Source organism: Heptranchias perlo, chromosome 37 (assembly GCF_035084215.1).
Source record: "Heptranchias perlo isolate sHepPer1 chromosome 37, sHepPer1.hap1, whole genome shotgun sequence".
NCBI lineage: Eukaryota > Metazoa > Chordata > Chondrichthyes > Hexanchiformes > Hexanchidae > Heptranchias > Heptranchias perlo.
In genome coordinates this window covers 18,412,524-18,435,486 of record NC_090361.1, presented here as the reverse complement: position 1 = coordinate 18,435,486, position 22,963 = coordinate 18,412,524, and the positions used below count along the sequence as shown (strand labels likewise).

General features: G+C 42.9%; 1 protein-coding gene across 5 annotated transcripts in view; it reads right to left on the bottom strand.

Annotated features, from left to right (window-relative positions):
* The window catches only part of LOC137304550 (EVI5-like protein), a 406,109-nt gene that overhangs the window by 193,089 nt on the left and 190,057 nt on the right, over positions 1-22,963 (bottom strand). For 3 of the 5 annotated variants that reach the window (XM_067973199.1, XM_067973201.1, XM_067973202.1), the window contains exons 11-12: positions 6,913-6,966; positions 2,847-2,879 (exon numbers count right to left, since the gene is read on the bottom strand). In XM_067973199.1, coding sequence (XP_067829300.1) covers positions 2,847-2,879; positions 6,913-6,966 — 87 coding nt within the window. The remainder of the gene's footprint in view (positions 1-2,846; positions 2,880-6,912; positions 6,967-22,963) is intronic. The other 2 variants (XM_067973200.1, XM_067973203.1) reach the window with 1 other exon arrangement.

Here is a 22,963-nt window from a genome sequence, read left to right as displayed (position 1 = left end):
GTGGCTGAACCACCTCCTCACTACTGAAAACATGTACCAGCCCAGTGAAAGAAGAGCAACAGCCATTGATTTTCTATTGTGACCGACCGGTATATTGTTATACTTAGTTCAAAACTCATGGGGCAAACAGAGAGGGGCTGGGGGTGGTGCAGGAGACAGAGATGGGCACTGTATAGCGATTCCTTACATTCCTGGTCCATCAGTTGGGTCCTTCTTAACATTTCGACGAATAATGCTAGCAGTCAAAGGTTAATTTTTAAAATTGTGATTTCTTATTGAGTGGCATCAATTAGCCCAGTTATTTTGTCTGCTTTTGAAGATATGTGCAATTTATTCATTTTGGCATTATCTCCTTAATCAAACTTACAAAAGACAGAATTTATCGACTGCCCCAATCAGAAGTCGCCAACTTGCCTCAGGCAATAATCCCCACATAACAATTCCTAATCTCAGCCTGATTGCTATGAGTAGTACCAATACAGTCCATACATTTCACCATAAGGGGAAAGGAAAGACTGGTAGGCAAACCATGAGAGTGAGAGGGGGCTGGGAGTAGATGATCTGCCCATCCTCTCAACCAGGAGAAATGGTGCAGAGCGATATAGACCAAACTTCACTTTGTTCATTATAAACGTACTACAGTGTGTGTGGGGCCAATATCGGACATCAGATTACAGTGGAACAGAACCTAGTTTACAGAGTAGCAGAACCCTACTGTTAATGAGCTCTAAATGTTCACGTGTCGACGTCAGCTCCTGTTGCCTTAGCAGGGAGTGCTCTGCTGGCTGCACCACGTGTATGTTTCCAATGCACCAATCCTGAACAGCCCACTGAAAATATTCTTGGCAGAATCTTTTGAAAATCTTACAATCTGTGCATAGCTTTAAGAGAATAAATCTCAGTAGATAGGGATTTAAAAACATAGCTAGAATCTCAGGATTTTGCTTTTAAAACGTTAATTAAGGTGCAACTCGATAAGAAGCATTTCCCCAATCGGACTGATGCACCTTCCAGGCACTAACATGCATTTAAAAATCTTATGGGTGTCAATGCTATGGAACGTAAATAATGGCAGGTGTTTAGAAGTGTATAAGAAAGCACAAACCTTTTCAGAGAGCGCATCACAGAGCAAGTACCACCAGACCAAATGAATTCCGTTGACCAGTGGCAAATAAGTTGTACAAATGACATGTAGAAATTATATGGTTTTGTGACACGTGGCTATATACTTGTCATCACTCATTAAAACATAATAACTACCTGCAATGATTATAAAACCTACACACTGTTACTGTGATGCTGATACCATCAGATTCCCTGCCCAATTCTACGTTTAATACTTTGCAAAACACATCAAAAGATTCTCTGCTGCCCAACCCCCCAACAAGAAAACCTTAGGTGCATGAAAGATTAAAGAGTATTCCTTTACACACTGGTTCCCAGAAACTCAACATTTCTAAAATAGGAATTAGGAAGCCAATCTCAATAGGACACTGTTGTGTTATCCTTACTGTGCAAACTGAGGCATTCAACAGAAGCCACGAATGGAACAGAACTTGTCACCTCCTCAGCCGTTCAAGCACTCTGCTCGAGTACAGCAGTGTCAGGCAGCAGCCTGCGTGACACCCCAGCACACTGCTGACCCAGCACTGTGGAAGCAGCAAGGCTCGCAGTTCTCTTTCCAAATACCAGTTTATGATGGAGTGTGCTGAGAAAAAGACTTTTATTTTACAATTTTCTAAGTGTTTCACAGAGTTCTTACATCAAATATCAAGCAGTACAGTGGAATGTTGCATATCTGACAAGGAACATAACTGCACTGATCAATGGTCTACATCAGCCACATCACAGCACAGGTACACAGTGCTCACAATTTTTAAAATGTGAAACACTTAATGTGGGTTTAAACAAAGAACTACACTACTCCTGAATCACACTGTAATAAGCCATTGGTCACAATAAGTATATCAGAACAATGCCGTGATTGGGACTGTTAAACCAAGCATTGCTTTGGGATATCAGATTGGTTGCACATGCACCAGGTCAGATATGCATAGTTCCAAGGTAAGGAATACTCTTAAGTGCTTTGCATGCTTTAGTGCAGAGAAGCATTAATATAGCCCTGTTGGTTATGGTGGTTTGTAGGAGCCTGCAACATGCGCCCAGTGAGGTATACAGGGTAAATCCATCGCCTCTTGATGGACAGGATTAAATGCTCAGACTTGTGATACACAAGAGTGTTGAAACTTGCTGTTTTAGTACAATCTGCTTCACATTTTATTGCCCATTTTACAGTATAATGGTATTACTGCTACATGTACATGTACACTAGGCACACATCATCCTCACGGCTGTTGTACCCAGATATACAGACTCTTTCATCCCATTTTAAATATCAGCTCCTCTTTCTGTAGTAGGCACACAGCTTTCAAACACAAACAGCACATTCAGGGGTAACCAAACACACTGGTCACAGGGTACATGTACATGCATCATTTCCCTTTATCCAGTCGATACTGTATTATTCCATTACCAAAGGTTATTGTAAATCATAGCTGTCATACCTGAACACGCCACCCCCATGTGGCTGGTGCATGAGCTGCCTAAACCAGTACTGGGTGCAAGCAGCTGTTCCTGTGCATCACTAATCTTCACATTTACTTGCCACAGATAGCCATGTGGCTAGGCCTGACCTCTGGATTACTGTGAGTGCTTTCACAGGGATAACATGCAGCATGCAGGTGAGTGTCACAGGAGGTTACCTCACCAGATGAGACATGAAAAATGGCACTGCTTTAGAAGAGCTGGTGAGTATAAGTGACATGGTAGAAAGTGGGAAGTCATACCTGGATCAATCTATCTGCCAAGGCAGCACTTTCCTACAGGGGGAAATCCAGACAGAGGAGTGAAAGGAAGAAAGAGAAAGTTTCACAGAAAGACACCACTAACACAACAGTAGAAAGCTCATATTACATACCCCACACCTGCAGTTACAAATCAGAGGTACTCCCAGCCATAAACAGTTAGAGTCTGCATCCTCTGCGCTCTTTTTATCAATTCTTTTGGGCAGGGAGGAGGAAGAAAAGGAAGGCAGGATCTATCAATTCCAATCATTTTGTTTAATTTTTAGAAGTCCCTGCACAGGATCAGACAGGATCACTGCTGCACACAAAGCAGACCTTACAGATCTGAGGTAATAAAAAGCATATTCCCAAACACACCTCCCAAATGGATTGGAGTCAGAATTCTCTTCACCTTCCCCCTCAATTTTTCACTGCAAATTTTCAATAAAAAAAAAACCATGAGAAATGCAGCTTTAAGAAACAAAATGAAGCACGGTCCCTTTAACCCTTTCTTGTCCAAGTGAGCTAAACATGCCCATTGGTTAAATTAAATGCTGTACTTGAGCCAGTTACAAGTGCAGCATCCCCTGGGTCACTTAACATTTGTCTTAAAAGTTCAATTTTGAGTTATGGAGGTGATGGCTTTGTGGTGTTACCTCAGCAGTGGGAAAGGATGGCAGTTTGCAGCATGCCCACTTAATACAGAACCAAAGTATCAGGAAATAGAGAAAAACAGAGATCAGGTGCCATCTGACACGGTTGCTGGATAAGGAGAGAATCTATCCCATTAGCCATCATCAAACCTACACAAGAGAATCTAGGGAGTCTGTTGGAAAGAAATCTAAATGTAGATTTAGAGTTACTGAGGTGATCATCCAGACAACTATTATAATTTCAAAACAAAAATCTTAAAAAATCAGCAATAATTTCTTTGGTGAGAAGCAAATAGCAAAATAGGCAAACGCACACATTCCTCACAACCTCCTGAACATTACATTACCCTGGAGATTCCCAATTCCAGAGCAGGCGAGAGATGGGCAAACCAGAGTCAGGGGGCCAGGTTTGGCTCCAACTGAAAACTTTGAGGAGTCTGAAGGACTGGGAAAAGACTACAGCTTGTCTGGTGCACTCCTGGGGCTTGGCAACCCTGCAATGTAACCTCAGCATACTTCAGGCTCCGGTGATGTATGGATACAATGCTGATTAGCTCCACCTGGACTCGAGATGAACTTTACAGCCAGTCCAAAAACACATCATTCAACAGGACGAGGCATGTTGCGACTGTCAAGCTGTCTGGACTGCTGCAATTTACGATAGAATCAGAAGCATTGGGTTGGAAAGAGTTAACAATGCAGTCAGGTTCCTTCTTTCTTTGAGCTACGTTACAAGCTGAAGGCAGAGCTGGTGGGATTTGTGCCGAGTAATGCTCACCCAACCCCATCCAGTGCAGTTCTGGCATCATTTTACTTCCCGTGTGGAAAGGAATACAATTCCCCAAAAGCTCAGTGCACTTCCACCACTGCCCAGAAGTACACTGCTGGCCACAGTTGGCATAGTGGCATTCACACATACCGTGAGAAGCGGTGCCATGCCAGATAATTTACTGTTCTTTATTTCCTTATCCTTAAGCTAGAAAATAAGGCTTTAACACCAGAGATCCAGTGCTGTTCCAATATTTAACCCAGGGGAGATTTCTGAGGACAGTATCATGTAGCACGCACATGCTAGGGGAGGAAGTGGTCTAGATTTTACAGTTCAAAACTAAAGCCTCTATAAAACAGAGAAACAGACATTGCAGCTTTAATGAGGATCAAAGAGAAAAATTGGGGACAAACTGCTCGCAGACACAGGTGTCCAGAGGCTCTCTTCTTTTACCTAGGTCTTGTGAAAAAAAGTTAGCTGAAGACACAGAAAACTGCTGTACATTTTGCTAAAGGCATTAAGAACTGGATTTGCTGAGACCTTCACCAGTTTGGTTGTTTGAGTGCAACCACCCTGATTATTTTCCATTATCTTGTTGTGAAAAATGTATTTTTTACACTTTGGGAACAGTTTAGCAAGCGTAGTGGAAGAGCACTGAACACGTACCCAGAAGTTCCATATTCAGCACTTCACTCCTTGCAGTCGTGAGATGGGACAGTGGTGACGCACACCAGCTCAGCAGGGAAACAGAAATAAACTGGGAAGGACATTTCCTACCCCACAAAACACACTTCCTGTTGGCCAATCATAAAGCACCTTAGTTGAAGCCATGGAGATGTCAACATCTGCTGTGTCCCACACCACATCACTCTTGGCTAAAGGGGTAACTGTGTCCAAACGTTACATGTATGCAAAAGGTGGGCAGGAGGTGTCAAGGGATGAAAGAATTTACAGTGCACATCCCAGTTTTGTATAAAACAGGCTCCAGATATTGTTTGTACAGAGACATGCCCAAGGACACCAAAGGGAGCAGGCTCCTTATTTCTAGAACAGCTGGTCCTACTTTGGTTGTGCTGGTTGAACTTACCCAAACACGGAGCCATGCAATACCAGACTGGAATGAATAGTTACCTTTTACGCATGCTGCAAGGGGAAAAAACACAAACTATTCCCAAAAACATCCAACCGCGGTTTAACAAAGCAAACTTACTCTTAGAGGGAGAAGCAGAATGTGGTCAATGAGTTAAGCACCATAAAGTCTAATGTAGAAGCCACTTGGGTGCGAGTGTCTCCCTGATTTAATGCACTATAATCAGACCCACATTCTTACAGGGCAGAAAATCAATGCACAGAATCTTGCAACACAGAAGGCCATTCAACACAGTCGGTGCTCGCTCTTTGCTAGAGCAACCAAAAACTAATCCCACTGTCCAATGCTCTCCCCAAAGCCCCGTATCATCTGCTTCAAATATTTATCCAATTTTCCCTTAAAAGATGGAATGGTCTCTGCCTCAACCACTTCCCATGGCAAAGCATCCTATGCCCCATCACTCTAAAGAAATTAAACTCCTAACCATTGTCCTGATGGTTTTAATTTGAAGACCGCTCCGTCACTGACACCCTGTCTAAAGAAAATAGTCTTCCCCTATTAACTCTTCATAATTTTAAAACCCCCCCCACTGAAACATATAACAAGATTCTGAGGGGGCTTGACAGGGTAGATGCTGAGAGGTTGTTTCCCCTGGCAGGAGAGTCTAGAACTAGAGGGCATAGTCGCAGGATAAGGGGTCGGCCATTTAAGACTGAGATGAGGAGGAATTTCTTCACTCAGAGGGTTGTGAATCTTTGGAATTCTCTACCCCAGAGGGCTGTAGATGCTCAGTAGTTGAGTATATTCAAGACTGAGATTGATAGATTTTTGGACTCTGGGGGAATCAAGGGATACAGGGATCGGGCAAGTAGGTGGAGTTGAGGTTGAAGATCTGATTGGACGGCAGAGTAGGCTTGAGGGGCTGTATGTCCTACTTCTGCTCCTATTTATTATGTTCTAAATCTTCTCTCAGCCTTCCCCATTCAAATGGAATGAATACCAGTATCTCCAGTAGGCTATCTATGGCTTTAATGTCCTTTTTATAATGGGGTGCCTAAATCTGCGCACAGTACTCTAACTGTGGCCTAACTAATGTTTTGTATAAATTCACCATTTACTCTATGCTCCTACTTATAAAATCCAAAAGCTTGTTTTTTTTTTAAAATGGTTTTATCTCCCTGCACTTGTAGGGCATAACGTATTTGAACCTCGAGGTCTCTCGGCTCATCACCAGTCTTCAGTTTCTTTCAGACAGCAGACTGGATTATTCAGCAGTTGTAAATGGTATTCAAAAAACAAATTAAAAACACTGAAAATTTAGGTTATTCTGTTTAATGAAAATAATTAAGTACCCTTCACTGCCGTGCAATATCATCCCAGGTTTACATAATACATGTTCCAAGATAGACACCACCTCAATGTTCGTTTGTTCAATGTTTGCCAGCCTGTGCTACCCCTCGGCAAAATTCACACCAGACTTACAAACAGGGCAATTACTAACAAAGGTTCACCGCCAAAAAAAAGTGACCAACAAACCGTGCCGTGCACACATCGTACCTTCTCGAGGGTTTCAATCCGCTGTTTAAGGAGGCGATTTTCTGTTCTGAGTCTCTGTGGAACAATAGGAAAGTCAGGTTAATCTACAGGAACACTGGGTCAAAACCGAACGGAGAGACTGCTCCCACGTGCTGGGACATATCTCTGCAGTAACTCCTGTATAAGTCATATGTCCAGCACAAAACACAAGACTAGATGTAAGGGCAGGCCAAACTGTACACTTGATGGCAGACTCAGTATAGCTTCCTCATGAATGGTGAAAGTCTGGTAGCTACAGTGTGCCAGTCTTGCTTACTCCCATTGTACTTTTCAAAAAAGGTACCAGGAGTGCTAATTGCCATTCAATAAGTCTCAAGTAGCAGTTTTTAAACAAAAAAAACCTGTGGCTTAATTGCTTCCATTTACAAAACCTGCCCAAGGACCCCACACAACAGATACCCGCACACAGGTACATGAGGGTTTTGCAGTATACCACAGTAAATCCCATGTCACTACCGAGTTTGTGACATCAAAGGCAGCCAAGGATTACCAGTGGAGTTACCGATTTCCTCGGTGGCTGAGGAATGGTTGAGCTTTCCGCTGGTTCTTGTAGGCTGTCCTGTAGCCATCGGCTCCTCGGGAAGAAGGGTGGAGATGCCCTCTGGAAGTAACAGCAAGCAGCACGGCTCTGGGGCACGGCAACTTATCATAGCAACACCTTGATGTGATTCCATCAGCCAGCACTATTTGAACAAAACAAAACTCTTTCCTCAAACCTCTTTGGTCTATTTGAGACCAAAACTATCTGAAGGCCATGAAGATTCTGTGAAATGTATCCCAAACAATGTTCCACATAAATTTTTTTTTAAGCATATTTAGTCAGATTGTCCCCATCCCAAATATTGCTGAACAGGCTGCAATAGAAGCAGCACTGGATTCGACTTTCAGTTTAAAATGGACGAAATTTGGACTTCATAGAATCTATGCTCAGGGGATTTTACAGCACAGTAGGAGGCCATTTTAAAAATATTAATGTTCGATTCTTGTGTTAAAAATACTGAACATTCGGTTAGACAATCAATTCAAGATAAGGTACGTGGTATTGAAGAGAATGTAGCTGCAAGGATATAGAGGTGGCCAGGGGGTAGAAAGCAGAATGTACAATGGTGGGATGTGAAAAGTTATGTGCTGCAGGGGTCTGTGCTGTACATCCATTTATATGAAGGATGTGGATAGAGGCACAAGAGGAATAACATTGAAATTTGCTGATACCAAGTCAGGGGGCATGGCAAACATGAGGACAAACGCCATAGATTGCAGAAAAGCATGGACAAGTTAGAGGAAAGGAATGATAGGTAGATGCAGTTCAATGCAGAGAAAAGTGAAGTAGTACATTTTGGGAAAAAAACAACCGGAAGTATACCCTAAATGGTAAGATTCTTAGAATGAAGAGATGGAGAGTTCTTTAAAAAGGTGGAAATTTTATATACATTGAATATAATTAGATAGAAATTACACCACAGAATTACACCATTTGGCCCAAGCAGTCCGTGTTGGTGTTTATCCTCCCCACGAGCAGTATCCTAATCCCATGTGCCTGCGATGTTCTCATACCCTGTTACTCCCGTTTCCTTCAAGCACCTATCTAACCTATTCATAAATGTTGTGGAGATGCCGGTGATGGACTGGGGTGGACAAATGTAAGGAATCTTACAACACCAGGTTATAGTCCAACAGTTTTATTTGAAAATCACAAGCTTTCAGAGCCACGTGGCTAACCTATCTGAACACCAACGACACCTTTGATTGCTGTGACCGTCTCCCAGCCTAATATATGCTATGCGATTTTAAAACCCTTCACTCACTCACCTGACGAAGGAGGTAAGCTCCGAAAGCTTGTGATTTTCAAATAAAACTTTTGGACTATAACCTGGTGTTGTAAGATTCCTTACATTTATTCATAAATGTTGATATGGTCTCTACTTCAAATCACTCCAGTAGTAAATTCCACAACCTCACAAACTGTAAAAAAAAAACAATTTTCCTGCTCTCCGTTCTAAATTTCTTACCTCTAATCTTATATCTTTGTCCCTTTGTTCTAGACCTCAACCATTGGAAACAGTCTGTTTCTATCTACCCTGTTCTATTCCTTCATAATTTTAAATACCTCTATCAAATCAGCCCATAATATCCTCTGTTCTAACAAAAACCCCAATTTTTCTAAGTCTTTCTTTGTAGTTGTATTCCCTCATACCAGGCAGCATCCTAGTAAATCTGTACTGTATTCTATCCACTGCATCAACATCCTGCCTATAGCGTGGAGCCCAAAACTGCAAACAGTACTTTGTGGTCTTACTAAAGTTTTATACAGACTCACGATTACATCTCTACATTTATATTCATATCTCTTGCAATAAACCCCAATATAAAGGCAAGTGTTGTTGAATTTGTACCTGATATTGGTAGGCCACTGTTCCAGAACTGCGTCCAGTTCTGGGCAGCCCATTATCCCTTCCTCTCCCCTTCCCCCTCTCCTCTTTTGACCACCTCTCCTAATATCTCCTCTTTGGATTGGCGTCCATATTTTTTGATTACGCTGGTGGACAGCCTTGGGATGTTATTCTATGTGAAAAAAGTGTTATATAAATGCAAGTTGATGTTGGATATTGGAGCTGATGGAAAGTGTAAAGTGAAGATTTACTGGAATAACACAAGGAATATGTAGTTTGCTGGTAGACTAATAGAGGGTATATAGTTTGGAAGACTCAAGAAACTGGGCTTTTTTTCTGTAGCAGAGAAGGTTAAGGTGAATGTAAATTAGGAACACGTCTGAAAGGGTAAGCAGTGAAAGATCATTTTGAGTTGGTGAATCAGTAACAAGGGGCATAGCCTGAGGATTATTATTAGATGATTGAAGGGGAGAATTAGAAGAAATGTTTTAACACAGAGTACTGTAACAGCACAGAATGCTTTACATGGGGTTATTGAGGCAGAGACTAAAGTAGAGATGTTCCTGGTCCTGCCCGAGTGCATTAGATCACCTGGGAACATGCCTGATTTTCATGTATTCACTGTACTAACTGATCCAGTAAACCCAGGTGCAGGACCTGGAAATCTATCGTTATATCATCTAAAAAGAAAACTGGATAAGTATTTGAAAAGATATAATTCTAAAAGTCTTTTATAAACATATAAATAGTAAAAGGATAGTCAAAGGAAGCGCGGGACCGATTCGGAACAAAAAAGAACTTCTTACATAAGAAATAGGAGCAGGAATAGGCCATCGGCCCCTCGAGCTTGCTCCGTTATTAAACAAGATCATAACTGATCTTCTACCTCAACGCAATTTTCCTGCATCATCCCCATATTTCTTGATGCCTTTAATATCTAGATATCTATTGATCTCTGTTTTGAATGTACAGAATGACTGAGCCTCCACAGCCCTCTGGGGTAGAGAATTCCAAAGATTCACCACCCTCATCTCAGTCCTAAATGGCCTACCCATTATTCTGAGACTGTGACCCCTGGTTTTAGATTCCCCAGCCAGGGGAAACATCCTCCCTGCATCAACCCCGTCGAGCCCTGTAAGAATTTTGTATGTTTCAATGAGATCACCTCTCATTCTTCTAAACTCTAGAGAATACAGGCCTAGTCTACTCAATCTCTCCTCATAGGACAATCCTGCCATCCCAGGAATCAGTCTGGTGAACCTTCATTGCACTCCCTCTATGGCAAGTATATCCTTTCTTAGGTAAGGCCATCAAAATTGTACACAATACTCCAGGTGCAGTCTCACCAAGGTTATATCTAATTGCAGTAAAACATCTTTACTCCTGTACTCAAATCCTTTTGTAATAAAGGCCAACATACCATTTGCCTTCCTAATTGCTTGCTGCACCTGCATGTTAGCTTTCAGTGACTGGTGTACAAGGACACCCAGGTCCCTTTGAACATCAACATTTCCCAATCTCTCTCCATTTAAAAAATACTCTGCATTTCTGTTTTTCCTACCAAAGTGGATAACTTCACATTTTTCCACATTATATTCCATCAGCCATGTTCTTGCCCACTCACTTAGCCTGTCTATAGCCCCTTGAAGCCTCTTTGCATCCTCCTCACAACTCACATTCCCACCTAGTTTTGTGTCATCAGAAAACTTGGAAATATTATAATTGGTCCCCTCATCCAAATCACTGATATAGATTGTGAATAGCTGGGGCCCAAACACCGATCCCTGAGGTACCCCACTAGTCACAGTCTGCTAACCTGAAGACCACCTGTTTATTCCTACACACTGTTTTCTGCCTGTTAACCAGTTCTCAATCCATGCCAGTATATTACCCCCAATTCCACATGCTCTAGCTTTGTTCACCAACCTCGTGTGAGACCTTATCAAAAGCCTTCTGAAAATCCAAACACACCACATCCACTGGTTCCCCCTTATTTATTCTACTAGTTACATCCTCAAAGAACTCCAAAAGGTTTGTCAAACATGATTTCCTTTTCATAAATCCATGTTGACTGCCAAATCCTATTATTTTCTAAGTGTCCTGTTATCACATCCTTTATAACAGATTCTAGCATTTTCCCTACTACTGATGTCAGGCTAACAGGTCTGTAGTTCCCTGTTTTCTCTCTCCCTCCTTTCTTAAATAGTGGGGTTACATTTACTACCCTCAAATCTGCAGGAACCGTTCTAGAATCTATAGAATTTTGGAAGATGACAACCAATGCATCCACTATCTCTATAGCCACCTCTTTCAAAACCCTGGGATGTAGATCATCAGGTCCTTGGGATTTATCGACTTTCAGTCCCATTAATTTCTCTAATACTCTTTTTTTACTAATACTAATTTCCTTCAGTTCCTCATTCTCACCAAGCCTTCGCTTCTCTCGTATTTCCAGGGTTTTTTTTGTGTCTTCTTCCATGAAGAAGTATTTGTTTAATTTCTCTGCCATGTCCTTATTCCCCATTATAAATTCTCCCATCTCTGTCTGTAAGGGACCCACATTTGCCTTCGCCAGTCTTTTCCTTTACACATACCTATAGAAGCTTTTACAGTCCGTATTTATGTTTCTCGCCAGTTTACTCTCACTCTATTTTTCCTTTATCAATTGCTTGGTCCTCCTTTGCTGAATTCTAAAATGCTCCCAGTCCTCAGGCTTACTGCTTTTTCTGGCAACTTCTTGGAGTAAGAGAGCATACTAAGGCACTAAATAAATACTTCACATCCATTTTCACTAAAGAGGATGCTGCCATTGTAGCAGTAAAAGGAAGTGGTAATAGCGATATTGGATAGGAGAAAAATAGATAAAGAGGAGGTACTCAAAAGATTGGCCTACTCATAGTAGAAATGTCGATCTGATCCAGATGGGATGCATCCTGGGTTACTGAGGAAAGTAAGGGTGGAAATTGCAGAGGCTCTGGCCACAATCTTCCAATCCTCCTTAGATATGGGGATGGTGCCGTTGGACTGGAGGATTGCAGATGTTACACCCGTTCAAAAGAGAGGGATAATCACAGCAATTACAGGCAAATCAGCCTGATGGGTGATGGGGAAACTTTGACGCAATAATCCGGGACAAAATTAATTGGGTTGATCAGGGTAGTGGGGTTGATGTGTATGTGGACATTCAAAAAGGCATTTGATAAAGTACCACATAATACAGTTGTTAGCAAAATTAAAGCCCATGGGATTAAAGGGACAGTGGCAGCATGGATACAAAATTGGCTAAGAGACAGAAAGCAGAGAGTAGTGGCGAGCTGTTGTTTTTCAGACCGGAGGGAAGTATACAGTGGTGTTCCCCAAGGGTCAGTATTAGGAACACTGATCTTTTTGATATATATATTAATGATCTGGACTTGGGTATAGAGGGTATAATTTCCAAGTCCGCAGATGATGCATAACTCAAATGTAGTAAACAACGTGGAGGACAGTAACAGACTTCAGGAGGACATAAACAGACTTGAGAAATGGGCAGACACAAGGCAGATGAAATTTAATGCAGTGAAGTGTGAAATGACACATTTTGATAGGAAGAATGAGGAGGCAATATAAACTAAATTATACAATTTTAAAGGGGGTGCAGGAACAGAGAAACCTGGGGTGCACATATACAAATCTTTGAGGGTGACAGGACAAGTTGAGAATCAGAAAATTTACAGCACAGGAGGATATACGACCCATCATGTCCATGCCGGCCAAAAGTGAGCCATCCAGCCTAATTCCACTTTCCAGCTCTTGGTCTGTAGCCCTGTAGGTTACGGCACTTCAGGTGCACATCCAAGTACTTTTTAAATGAGTTGAGGGTTTCTGCCTCTACCACCCTTTCAGGCAGTGAGTTCCAGAACTCTACCACGCTCTGGGTGAAAAAAATTCTCCTCAGCTCCCCTCTAATCCTTCTACCAATTACTTTAAATCTATGCCCCCTGGTTATTAGTCTCTAGACTAAGGGAAATAGGTCCTTCCTACCCACTCTATCTGGGCCCCACATAATTTTGTGCACCTCAATTAAATCTCCCCTCAGCCTCCTCTGTTCCAATGAGAACAACCCCAGCCTATCCAATCTTTCCTCTTGACCTAAATTCTCCAGCCCTGGCTTCATCCTTGTAAATCTCCTTTGTACCCTCTCTTGTGCAATTACATCCTTCCTGTAATGTGGTGACCAGAACTGTACACAGTACTCAAGCTGTGGCCTAACTAGTGTTTTATACAGTTCCAGCATAACCTCCCTGCTCTTATATTCTATGCCTCGGCTAATAAAGGAAAGTTTTCCATATGCCTTCTTAACCACCTTATCTATCTGTTCTACTACCTTCAGGGATCTGTGGACATGCACTCCAAGGTCCCTCACTTCCTCTACATCTTTCAGTATCCTCCCATTTATTGTGTACTCCCTTGCCTTGTTTGCCCTCCCCAAATGCATTACCTCACACTGTACAGGCACCACACCTGTATCCAGTGAGGATTGGAAAAGGCTGTTAAAAAAGCATATGGGATCCTGGGTTTTATTAATAGAGGCATACAGTACAAAAGCAAGGAAGTTATGCTAAACCTTTATAAAACTCTGGTTAGGCCTCAGCTGGAGTATGTGTACAATTCTGGGCACCACACTTTAGGAAGGATGTCAAGGCCTTAGACCAGTTGCAGAAGAGATTTACTGGACTGGTATCAGGGACTTCAGTTATGTGGAGAGAATGGAGAAGTTGGGGTTGTTCTCCTTAGAACATAGAAGGTTAAGGGGAGATTTGAGAGGTGTTCAAAATCATTAATGGTTTTGACAGAGTAAATAAGGAGAAACTGTGGCAGAAGGCCTGATAACCAGAGGACACAGATTTAGGGTTATTGGCAAAAGAGCCAGAGGTGACATGAGGAAATTGTTTTTTTTGTTTATAAACGCAGCGAGTTGTAATGATCTGGAATGTGCTGCCTGAAAGGGTGGTGGAAGCAGATTCACGATTCAACAGCAACCTTCAAAAGTGAATTGGATAAATACTTGAAGGGAAAAAATTATAGGGCTATGGGGAAAGAGCAGGGGAATGGGACTAATTGGATAGCTCTTTGAAAAACTCGACACAGGCATGATGGGCCGAATGGCCTCCTCCTGTGCTGTACCTACTATGAATAGGGGAGATAAGGGCAGGGGAATGTGATTAGAGTAGACAGCTCCAGTTGAAGAACTAGAACTAGCACACACATGATGGGCTGAATGGCCTCTTTCTATGCTGCAATTTCTGTGATTCTAGGTAGGTGCCTCCAAGCCTATTCCCCCACCCTCAATACGTTGCTATTTTTGATCTCCCCTCACCCCCCCCCCCCCCAGGTCAATCATTAATCTGGAAATGGTCACTGCAGTGTTGCGGGGCTGACTTCCCTTCTTGCATGCCCACCCCCCCCACTTGCCCATGAAGAGTGTCAAATTAAGATCATGAACTACACGTGGAATACTGAAACACCAATCTCAAACTGAATAGATCAAGACATGAAATATTGCAATTCACATGAATAGCCTGCACCACCACCTGGTGGAGAGACTGCACATACAGGGTCAGTCTGAGACATAGATTTAAACACCTCTCATTTTGTGCTACAATTGAGCTGACAGTGGCAACACCCATTCACGCCTTCTACACCGACACGCAATGTCCAGGCCACAGTGTTCAGCCTGGCTCCGTTCTGCACACTGACATCTGAACAACCCATTCTACTCCCAGCTGAATCAATACCACTTCAAGGGGCTGTGCACTTATAGGCTGCAATTCTACACCGCATACATTTAACAACAGACTAGGACTCCAAACTTCAAGAAGAATTCTAACAGTAAAACAACTGAGAAATTCTGGATTTTATTTTTTTTATATATTAAAATGCAAACTATGCCCACATTGTATTTTATTTTGCTTCGAGAGGCTGAAATGCAGCGTTTTTAGGGGATCAGATTCTGAATCCAGGCCTCACAGGTAGGGCAACACGTAGAACAGTCAAAACACATTCCGAGGGGGCGCGCAAATGGTGTTGCTGTGGAGCTGTGAGTTCAGACAGAAACTCAAGAGATCTCCCCTTTCCCCTGCGCACATATGATTTTGACTTATCATTTAGACGCTTCAACTGGAGGTCGAGGGTTCAAGCCCCATTCTAGGATTTGAATACAATTGAAGTTGACATTGCAGTACAGTACTGCACTATTGGAGGTGTCCCGGAGGAGAGCTTCACCCGAAGGCCCATCGAGAAGTGCGAGTGGCACAATTAGAAGAGGAGCAGCGAGGGTCCCCAGAGGACATTCTTGCCAAAAACAAATGAATTGGCCAGTCATCTCATTGCTTTTCCCGGGATCTCGATGTGAGCAAAATGGCTGCTGCACTTGCTGACACGACTGCCAATGCATCTCAAAGTAATTCGCTATGAAGCGATTGGAGATGTTTCGAAGAGACAAAAGCTGCTTTACAAACACAAGGGTTATTTTACACGCAGTTTACTGAATCTTTGACAATGGCAGGTGGTTTGTGATTTAAGAGAATGTAGGCAATTACTGAATATACAAGGAGAAATCCTACGCAACATCCAATGTGTTTGCAAATTCAACAGTTTTGAGTCCTAGCCTTTCAGCTCTGGGACTCGAGTTCAAATCCACATCAACTGGATACTGCTGTCTCTCTCCCTCTCATTCCAATGGTCATTAAGTGAAATTAGTTTTAGCAGATTCAATCTAGTTCCTACTGGGCATGAATCAACAATACAAAATTACTGCCTAGATAATTCTGTACCAATTGCCATTCTCAATGAGCTGTGTCAGAAAGATGGCAAACATGAGAAATAGAATGTCTGCTGTAACAGCCCTGTGGAGTTTGGGCAGTCTCAACACGGTTCCCAGTGCACACAAGTCCACTGCAGAGAACATCAACTTAATTGGCAGCGTCAGTCAGTACACAAAACAACGGCAATGCCACACCGACAAGGCTGCACCTCTTGAAGCTGCTGCAGTATAAAGCATAGGTTTTCAAACTGGACCTTTGTGAAGAAATCCCAAAGGGTATGCAAGGTCAGATTTCTCTTTTTCCACTTACTAGCACACTGTTTCTATTATATATTAATTAGCACTTTCTGCAATAATAGCATGGTTTTCCTTATAAGTAGGAGACACTGCCTTTGGAAGTTAGGACCTGGAATCCTGGGACTGTGCCAGTATTTGGAAGTAACATTTGAAAACCATTGGTGCCAAAGAAATACCACCCTGCACTATGCGAGCGCTCGATGTAACCACATTTATATTACAGCTTCGCCTTCAGAGCTACTTCATAAAGACCCAACACGAGCTGCATTTCCAGCACACCTCCAGAAACAAAAGGTCAGTCACAGCAAAATAGTGGGCATTGCTGCCAAATGCATCTGACCACCGTTTTATTATACCTGCAGACAGCGGGAGTCCTCATTATCAAAACAGTCCAACTTTACATTGCTGGGCTGCGTGCGCCCCCTTCCCCCAAAATCAAGAAGAGTTTGCAAACAGAAAGGTCCAGTTGTCAACATTAATTTTAAATAACAGTTGTAGTCATGGTTGTAATTTCCAAACTTTGCATGGAGCAATCTTGTGTGTGGGCAATTGCTGCAGTGTTGCTGCTCGTGATTTGAATAATCAACAACTTGCATTCATATAGCGTCCTAAGGAGTTGAAAGAGGGGTAACGAAAACAGACAATGAGCCAAAGAGGAGATATTAGGAGGGATAACTAAAAGTTTGGTTAAAGAGGTGGGTTTTAAGGAGAGTCTTAAATGTAGGAGAAATTGGTGGAGAGGTTTAGGAAGCAAATTCCAGAGCATGAGGTCTAGCCAGCTGAAGGCATGGCCACCGGGGAAAGGTGGGGGGGGGGGGGGGGGTGGACATGCAGCATGCAAAAGAGGCCAGAATCAGAGGAATGGGGTGTAGGGCTGGAGGAGGTTAGATATAGAGAAGAACAAACCAACAGTGAGATTTAAACATGAGAATGAGAATTTTAAATTTGAGGCGTTGGCGGTCCCGTAGCCTATCTCGGTTAGCAAGGGCAAAGGTGATGAGTGAACTTGACTTAGTATGGGATAGGATAGAGTTTTGGATGAGCTGAAGTTTATGGAAAGTGAGGGTTGGGAGTCCAGCCAGGAGAGGGATGAAATTGTCAAGTCTGGAGGTGACAAAGACATAGATGAGAGTTTCAGCTGCAGACAGTCTGTGGTAGGGAGGGAGGTAGGGCAGGGGCAGGTGATGTTAGAGGTGGAAGGAGATGGTCTTTGTAATGGAGAGGATATGGGATTGGAAGCTCAGCTTAAGGCTGAACGGGATGCTGACATTGCAAACAAACAGTCAGGTTCAGCCCGAGATAATGGCTGAAGATGGGAGTGTGTGGTGGGGGCCAAAGATGATGGTTACCATCTTCGCATCCACAATATAAAAACAGGGAGAAGACAGGAGCTGGCAGAAGCTGAAAGTGTTACATTCACCACCAAAAATGAACAAGAAAAGAAATCCGTACAAAAGAGCAGTCACTGCACTTCTGAAGCTTACATTTTGTTTGAAGAGACAGCTTGCACTAGGACAGATAGGACAATTGCTCACATGTGGCAGTAACAAACTCACACATGTTCACATGGTCTACAACAAACTGGTCTCCTCAAATCGACTCCAGAACATAATACTGATCCAAGAATACATGTGTCTTGGTATTCACTCAGGCACAGAACTCCTGGGTAATTCATTCAGTGCATTTCAATAGAAAAATCTTCAAGCATGAAATGGTCACCAGCTCATACAAGATCAGTGTCAATCCACTGCTAGATATGGGCACACTTTCCAAGTCTAATCTCGTGTGTGAGGTATGTTTTTTGCATTTCATTCAGCAGTGCGAAGCAAAGTCAGGAAATATCAAAATTAGCAGCATAGATCAACAAAACAGCTGGCATTAATCGGCTGTGTACTGAAACCTTGACCCAAGTAGGTCACCCCTCAGCCAGAATATTAATCAGAAATCTGGCTTTAGCTGCATGAGGTTTATAAATGGATGACGCCAATAATCAGATGGGCACAGTTGGCTGCATTTAGAGAAAATGAAAAGGTATGATTTTGAAGAGATCAGTTTGTCGAATATCTCGCAGCATGCGAGATACAATATGGATGAGGAAAACCATTTGGCCCATCTTGATTCATCCAATTGCAAAAGCCTTATAGTCCCTGCACCAATGTCTGACGGTTTCTTCAATGATTCCGGGGTTGTCATCTCCACTGCTTTATCTGGGAGTCCATTCCACTTTGTGACCTCAGTCCTAAATTTTCCCCTCACTAGTTTGAACCTGCGCTCCCTAGTTTTACTGTCACAGCTAAACTTGACGCAGTGTTCCATATTTACCTTTTCTATATCCCATTTATAGTTTGTGTACCTTTACAAGGTCACCTCTCTGCCATTTACTTTCAGGGCTGAACACCACAACTCTCTCCGGGGTCTCCTCATAACTCAGTCCCCAACACTAGGGATCAACGTGGTGGCACCTCTCTGCGCAATCTCCAGCAATCAAATGTTTCTGTTGTAGCTCAGTGACCAGATACAGTGCTGAAGGTGTGGTCTGACTAGAGGGTTATATAGCTTAAGTACAACTTCCTGACAGGTACTCCACTGGTTTGGCACTATAACCCATTCCAAAACTCCCACTTGAACTGAGCTGGGCAGTCATCCTAGGAAAGTACTTCTAGCATTGTCAACACCAGAGTGATATTCAGGAACTCATCACAACTTACTGTAGGGACTTTTCTTTAATTGTCAAAATCTTTGAACAGCAACGATGTCACATGATCTCAGTCTATTGAACATCATACCAATCAAAAGATGCCATTAACCCTTTGGGAGTGAAAGGCAGCAATTGTACCAGTTACTTCAGTTATAAAAAGAGAAGCCTTCAAGCAGGATCGGTTTGCTTCACAGGTCACATTCGAAGGCAGCTTCACTACTTTAACTAACTGGGCACTGTTTATTTATTTACATCCATCACGTGTCTCTCTGCTGCCGCCCCCGACAGCACCCTGCCTGCACTTCCCAACATTATGATGAAGTTGCATTCTAAATTCCAGACTCACATACAAATGGAAAATACGCCATCTATGCTGTTTAGGTCTGTAGAAGTGGCAATATTCAAACTGTGATTCAGGGAAACTTTGACACTTCTTAACTTTATTCTGAAGAAGCTCAAAAGTAGATCAATTAAAATCTGTTCAGTGACATCAGCCAACACCTTTGAAAGCAATGTTTCTCACACATATTGCTGCAAAATCAGACAAGTACCTGAAGCTTTTTCCTAAAATAAGTGGAAGCTCACTCCTTTACTCCTAGTCATACTGCACTTCAAACACATGACTCCCGACATCAGCTGGCACCCACCACAGCCAACAAGCCATGAAAAGTATAATGGGATGTGGGAACTACATTACACTGAAGGGGTTTGCTCATTCCCATTTTCACCCTTAGAAAATAATATAGTGGCAGCTCTCTCGATGGCTCAGCGGGTTTATCCAACTGAGCCAAAAAGTTCAACCATGGTTCTGTGCTGTTATCTCAGCCAAGCCAGCAGAAGGGTGCTAGCATCCCCGACACCTGTCAGAGAGGGGGACATAGGCCATGGTTCATACTTCCAATCATTACATAATGATCTCTGCTGGAAGTGTGCATAAATGAGTATTAGGTGAAAATAGGGCCAGGCTTGGTTTTAATGCCTCTCCCTTCTCCCTCCCAACCAGTCAAGTAACCTAGCCAACACTCAGCGTCAAGACACACGTGAACAATGACTACTTGGACACGAGACTGGAGGGCAACTAGCAGCTAAATGCACTCTGGAAAGACTTCGTGCCTCTCAAGGTGGTGAGAAAATAAAATGTATAGCAGCAGCGGCAACACCCACTCCTTGCTGTGAAAGCACTGCTACAGACACTAGACACTATATATAGGATGGTGTGAAACCATTTAAATTTAAATGCAGGATATAAAAATATTTTTCATTACTGGCCCAGAGCCAATACTAATTAAAAAGTGCAACTGTAACGACCTCAACTTAACCACTCCAGAAAGAATGGCCTAGTCACTCATCTCAGCAAAACTCCAATCCCACCTTGTACTCCGTCATCATTTTAAAACAAATAGCCCGTTAACACAGTCTGTCTACCTGGTTTAGTTACATGCTAAACGAATATTGTTCTGCACATGATTTGTAAGAAAACATTTCAATAAAGTCCCACCACTTCCCTGAAGATAACCCACTTACCTTAACTGTGGTCGATACTACTGCAGGTTCGTATTACTAGAATCATAGAATCATAGAAGTTACAACATGGAAACAGGCCCTTCGGCCCAACATGTCCATGTCGCCCAGTTTATACCACTAAGCTAGTCCCAATTGCCTGCACTTGGCCCATATCCCTCGATACCCATCTTACCCATGTAACTGTCCAAATGCTTTTTAAAAGACAAAATTGTACCCGCCTCGACGACTGCCTCTGGCAGCTCGTTCCAGACACTCACCACCCTTTGAGTGAAAAAATTGCCCCTCTGGACCCTTTTGTATCTCTCCCCTCTCACCTTAAATCTATGCCCCCTCGTTATAGACTCCCCCTACCTTTGGGAAAAGATTTTGACTATCTAACTTATCTATGCCCCTCATTATTTCATAGACTTCTGGAAGATCACCCCTTAACCTCCTACTCTCCAGGGAAAAAAGTCCCAGTCTGTCTAACCTCTCCCTGTAAGTCAAACCATCAAGTCCCGGTAGCATCCTAGTAAATCTTTTCTGCACTCTTTCTAGTTTAATAATATCCTTTCTATAATAGGGTGACCAGAACTGTACACAGTACTCCAAGTGTGGCCTCACCAATGCCCTGTACAACTTCAACAAGACATCCCAACTCCTGCATTCAATGTTCTGACCAATGAAACCAAGCATGCCGAATGCCTTCTTCACCACCCTATCCACCTGTGACTCCACTTTCAAGGAGCTATGAATCTGTACTCCCAGATCTCTTTGTTCTATAACTCTCCCCAACGCCCTACCATTAACGGAGTAGGTCCTGGCCCGATTCGATCTACCAAAATGCATCACCTCACATTTATCTAAATTAAACTCCATCTGCCATTCATCGGCCCACTGGCCCAATTTATCAAGATCCCGTTGCAATCCTAGATAACCTTCTTCACTGTCCACAATGCCACCAATCTTGGTGTCATCTGCAAACTTACTAACCATGCCTCCTAAATTCTCATCCAAATCATTAATATAAATAACAAATAACAGCGGACCCAGCACCGATCCCTGAGGCACACCGCTGGACACAGGCATCCAGTTTGAAAAACAACCCTCTACAACCACCCTGTCTTCTGTCGTCAAGCCAATTTTGTATCCAATTGGCTACCTCACCTTGGATCCCATGAGATTTAACCTTATATAACAACCTACCATGCGGTACCTTGTCAAATGCTTTGCTGAAGTCCATGTAGACCACGTCTACTGCACAGCCCTCATCTATCTTCTTGGTTACCCCTTCAAAAAACTCAATCAAATTCGTGAGACATGATTTTCCTCTCACAAAACCATGCTGACTGTTCCTAATCAGTCCCTGCCTCTCCAAATGCCTGTAGATCCTGTCCCTCAGAATACCCTCTAACAACTTACCCACTACAGATGTCAGGCTCACCGGTCTGTAGTTCCCAGGCTTTTCCCTGCCGCCCTTCTTAAACAAAGGCACAACATTTGCTACCCTCCAATCTTCAGGCACCTCACCTGTAGCGGTGGATGATTCAAATATCTCTGCTAGGGGACCCGCAATTTCCTCCCTAACCTCCCATAACGTCCTGGGATACATTTCATCAGGTCCCGGAGATTTATCTACCTTGATGCGCGTTAAGACTTCCAGCACCTCCCTCTCTGTAATATGTACACTCCTCAAGACATCACTATTTATTTCCCCAAGTTCCCTAACATCCATGCCTTTCTCAACCGTAAATACCGATGTGAAATATTCATTCAGGATCTCACCCATCTCTTGTGGTTCCGCACTTAGATGACCTTGTTGATCCTTAAGAGGCCCTACTCTCTCCCTTGTTACCCTTTTGCCCTTTATGTATTTGTAGAAGCTCTTTGGATTCACCTTTGCCTGATCTGCCAAAGCAATCTCATATCCCCTTTTTGCCCTCCTGATTTCTCTCTTAACTCTACTCCGGCAATCTCTATACTCTTCAAGGGATCCACTTGATCCCAGCTGCCTATGCATGTCATATGCCTCCTTCTTCTTTTTGACAAGTGCCTCAATCTCCCGAGTCATCCAAGGTTCCCTACTTCTACCAGCCTTGCCCTTCACTTTATAAGGAATGTGCTTACCCTGAACCCTGGTTAACACACTTTTGAAAGCCTCCCACTTACCAGACGTCCCTTTGCCTGCCAACAGACTCTCCCAATCAACTTCTGAAAGTTCCTGTCTTATACCATCAAAATTGGCCTTTCCCCAATTTAGAATTTTAACTTTTGGGCCAGACCTATCCTTCTCCATAACTATCTTAAAACTAATGCAAT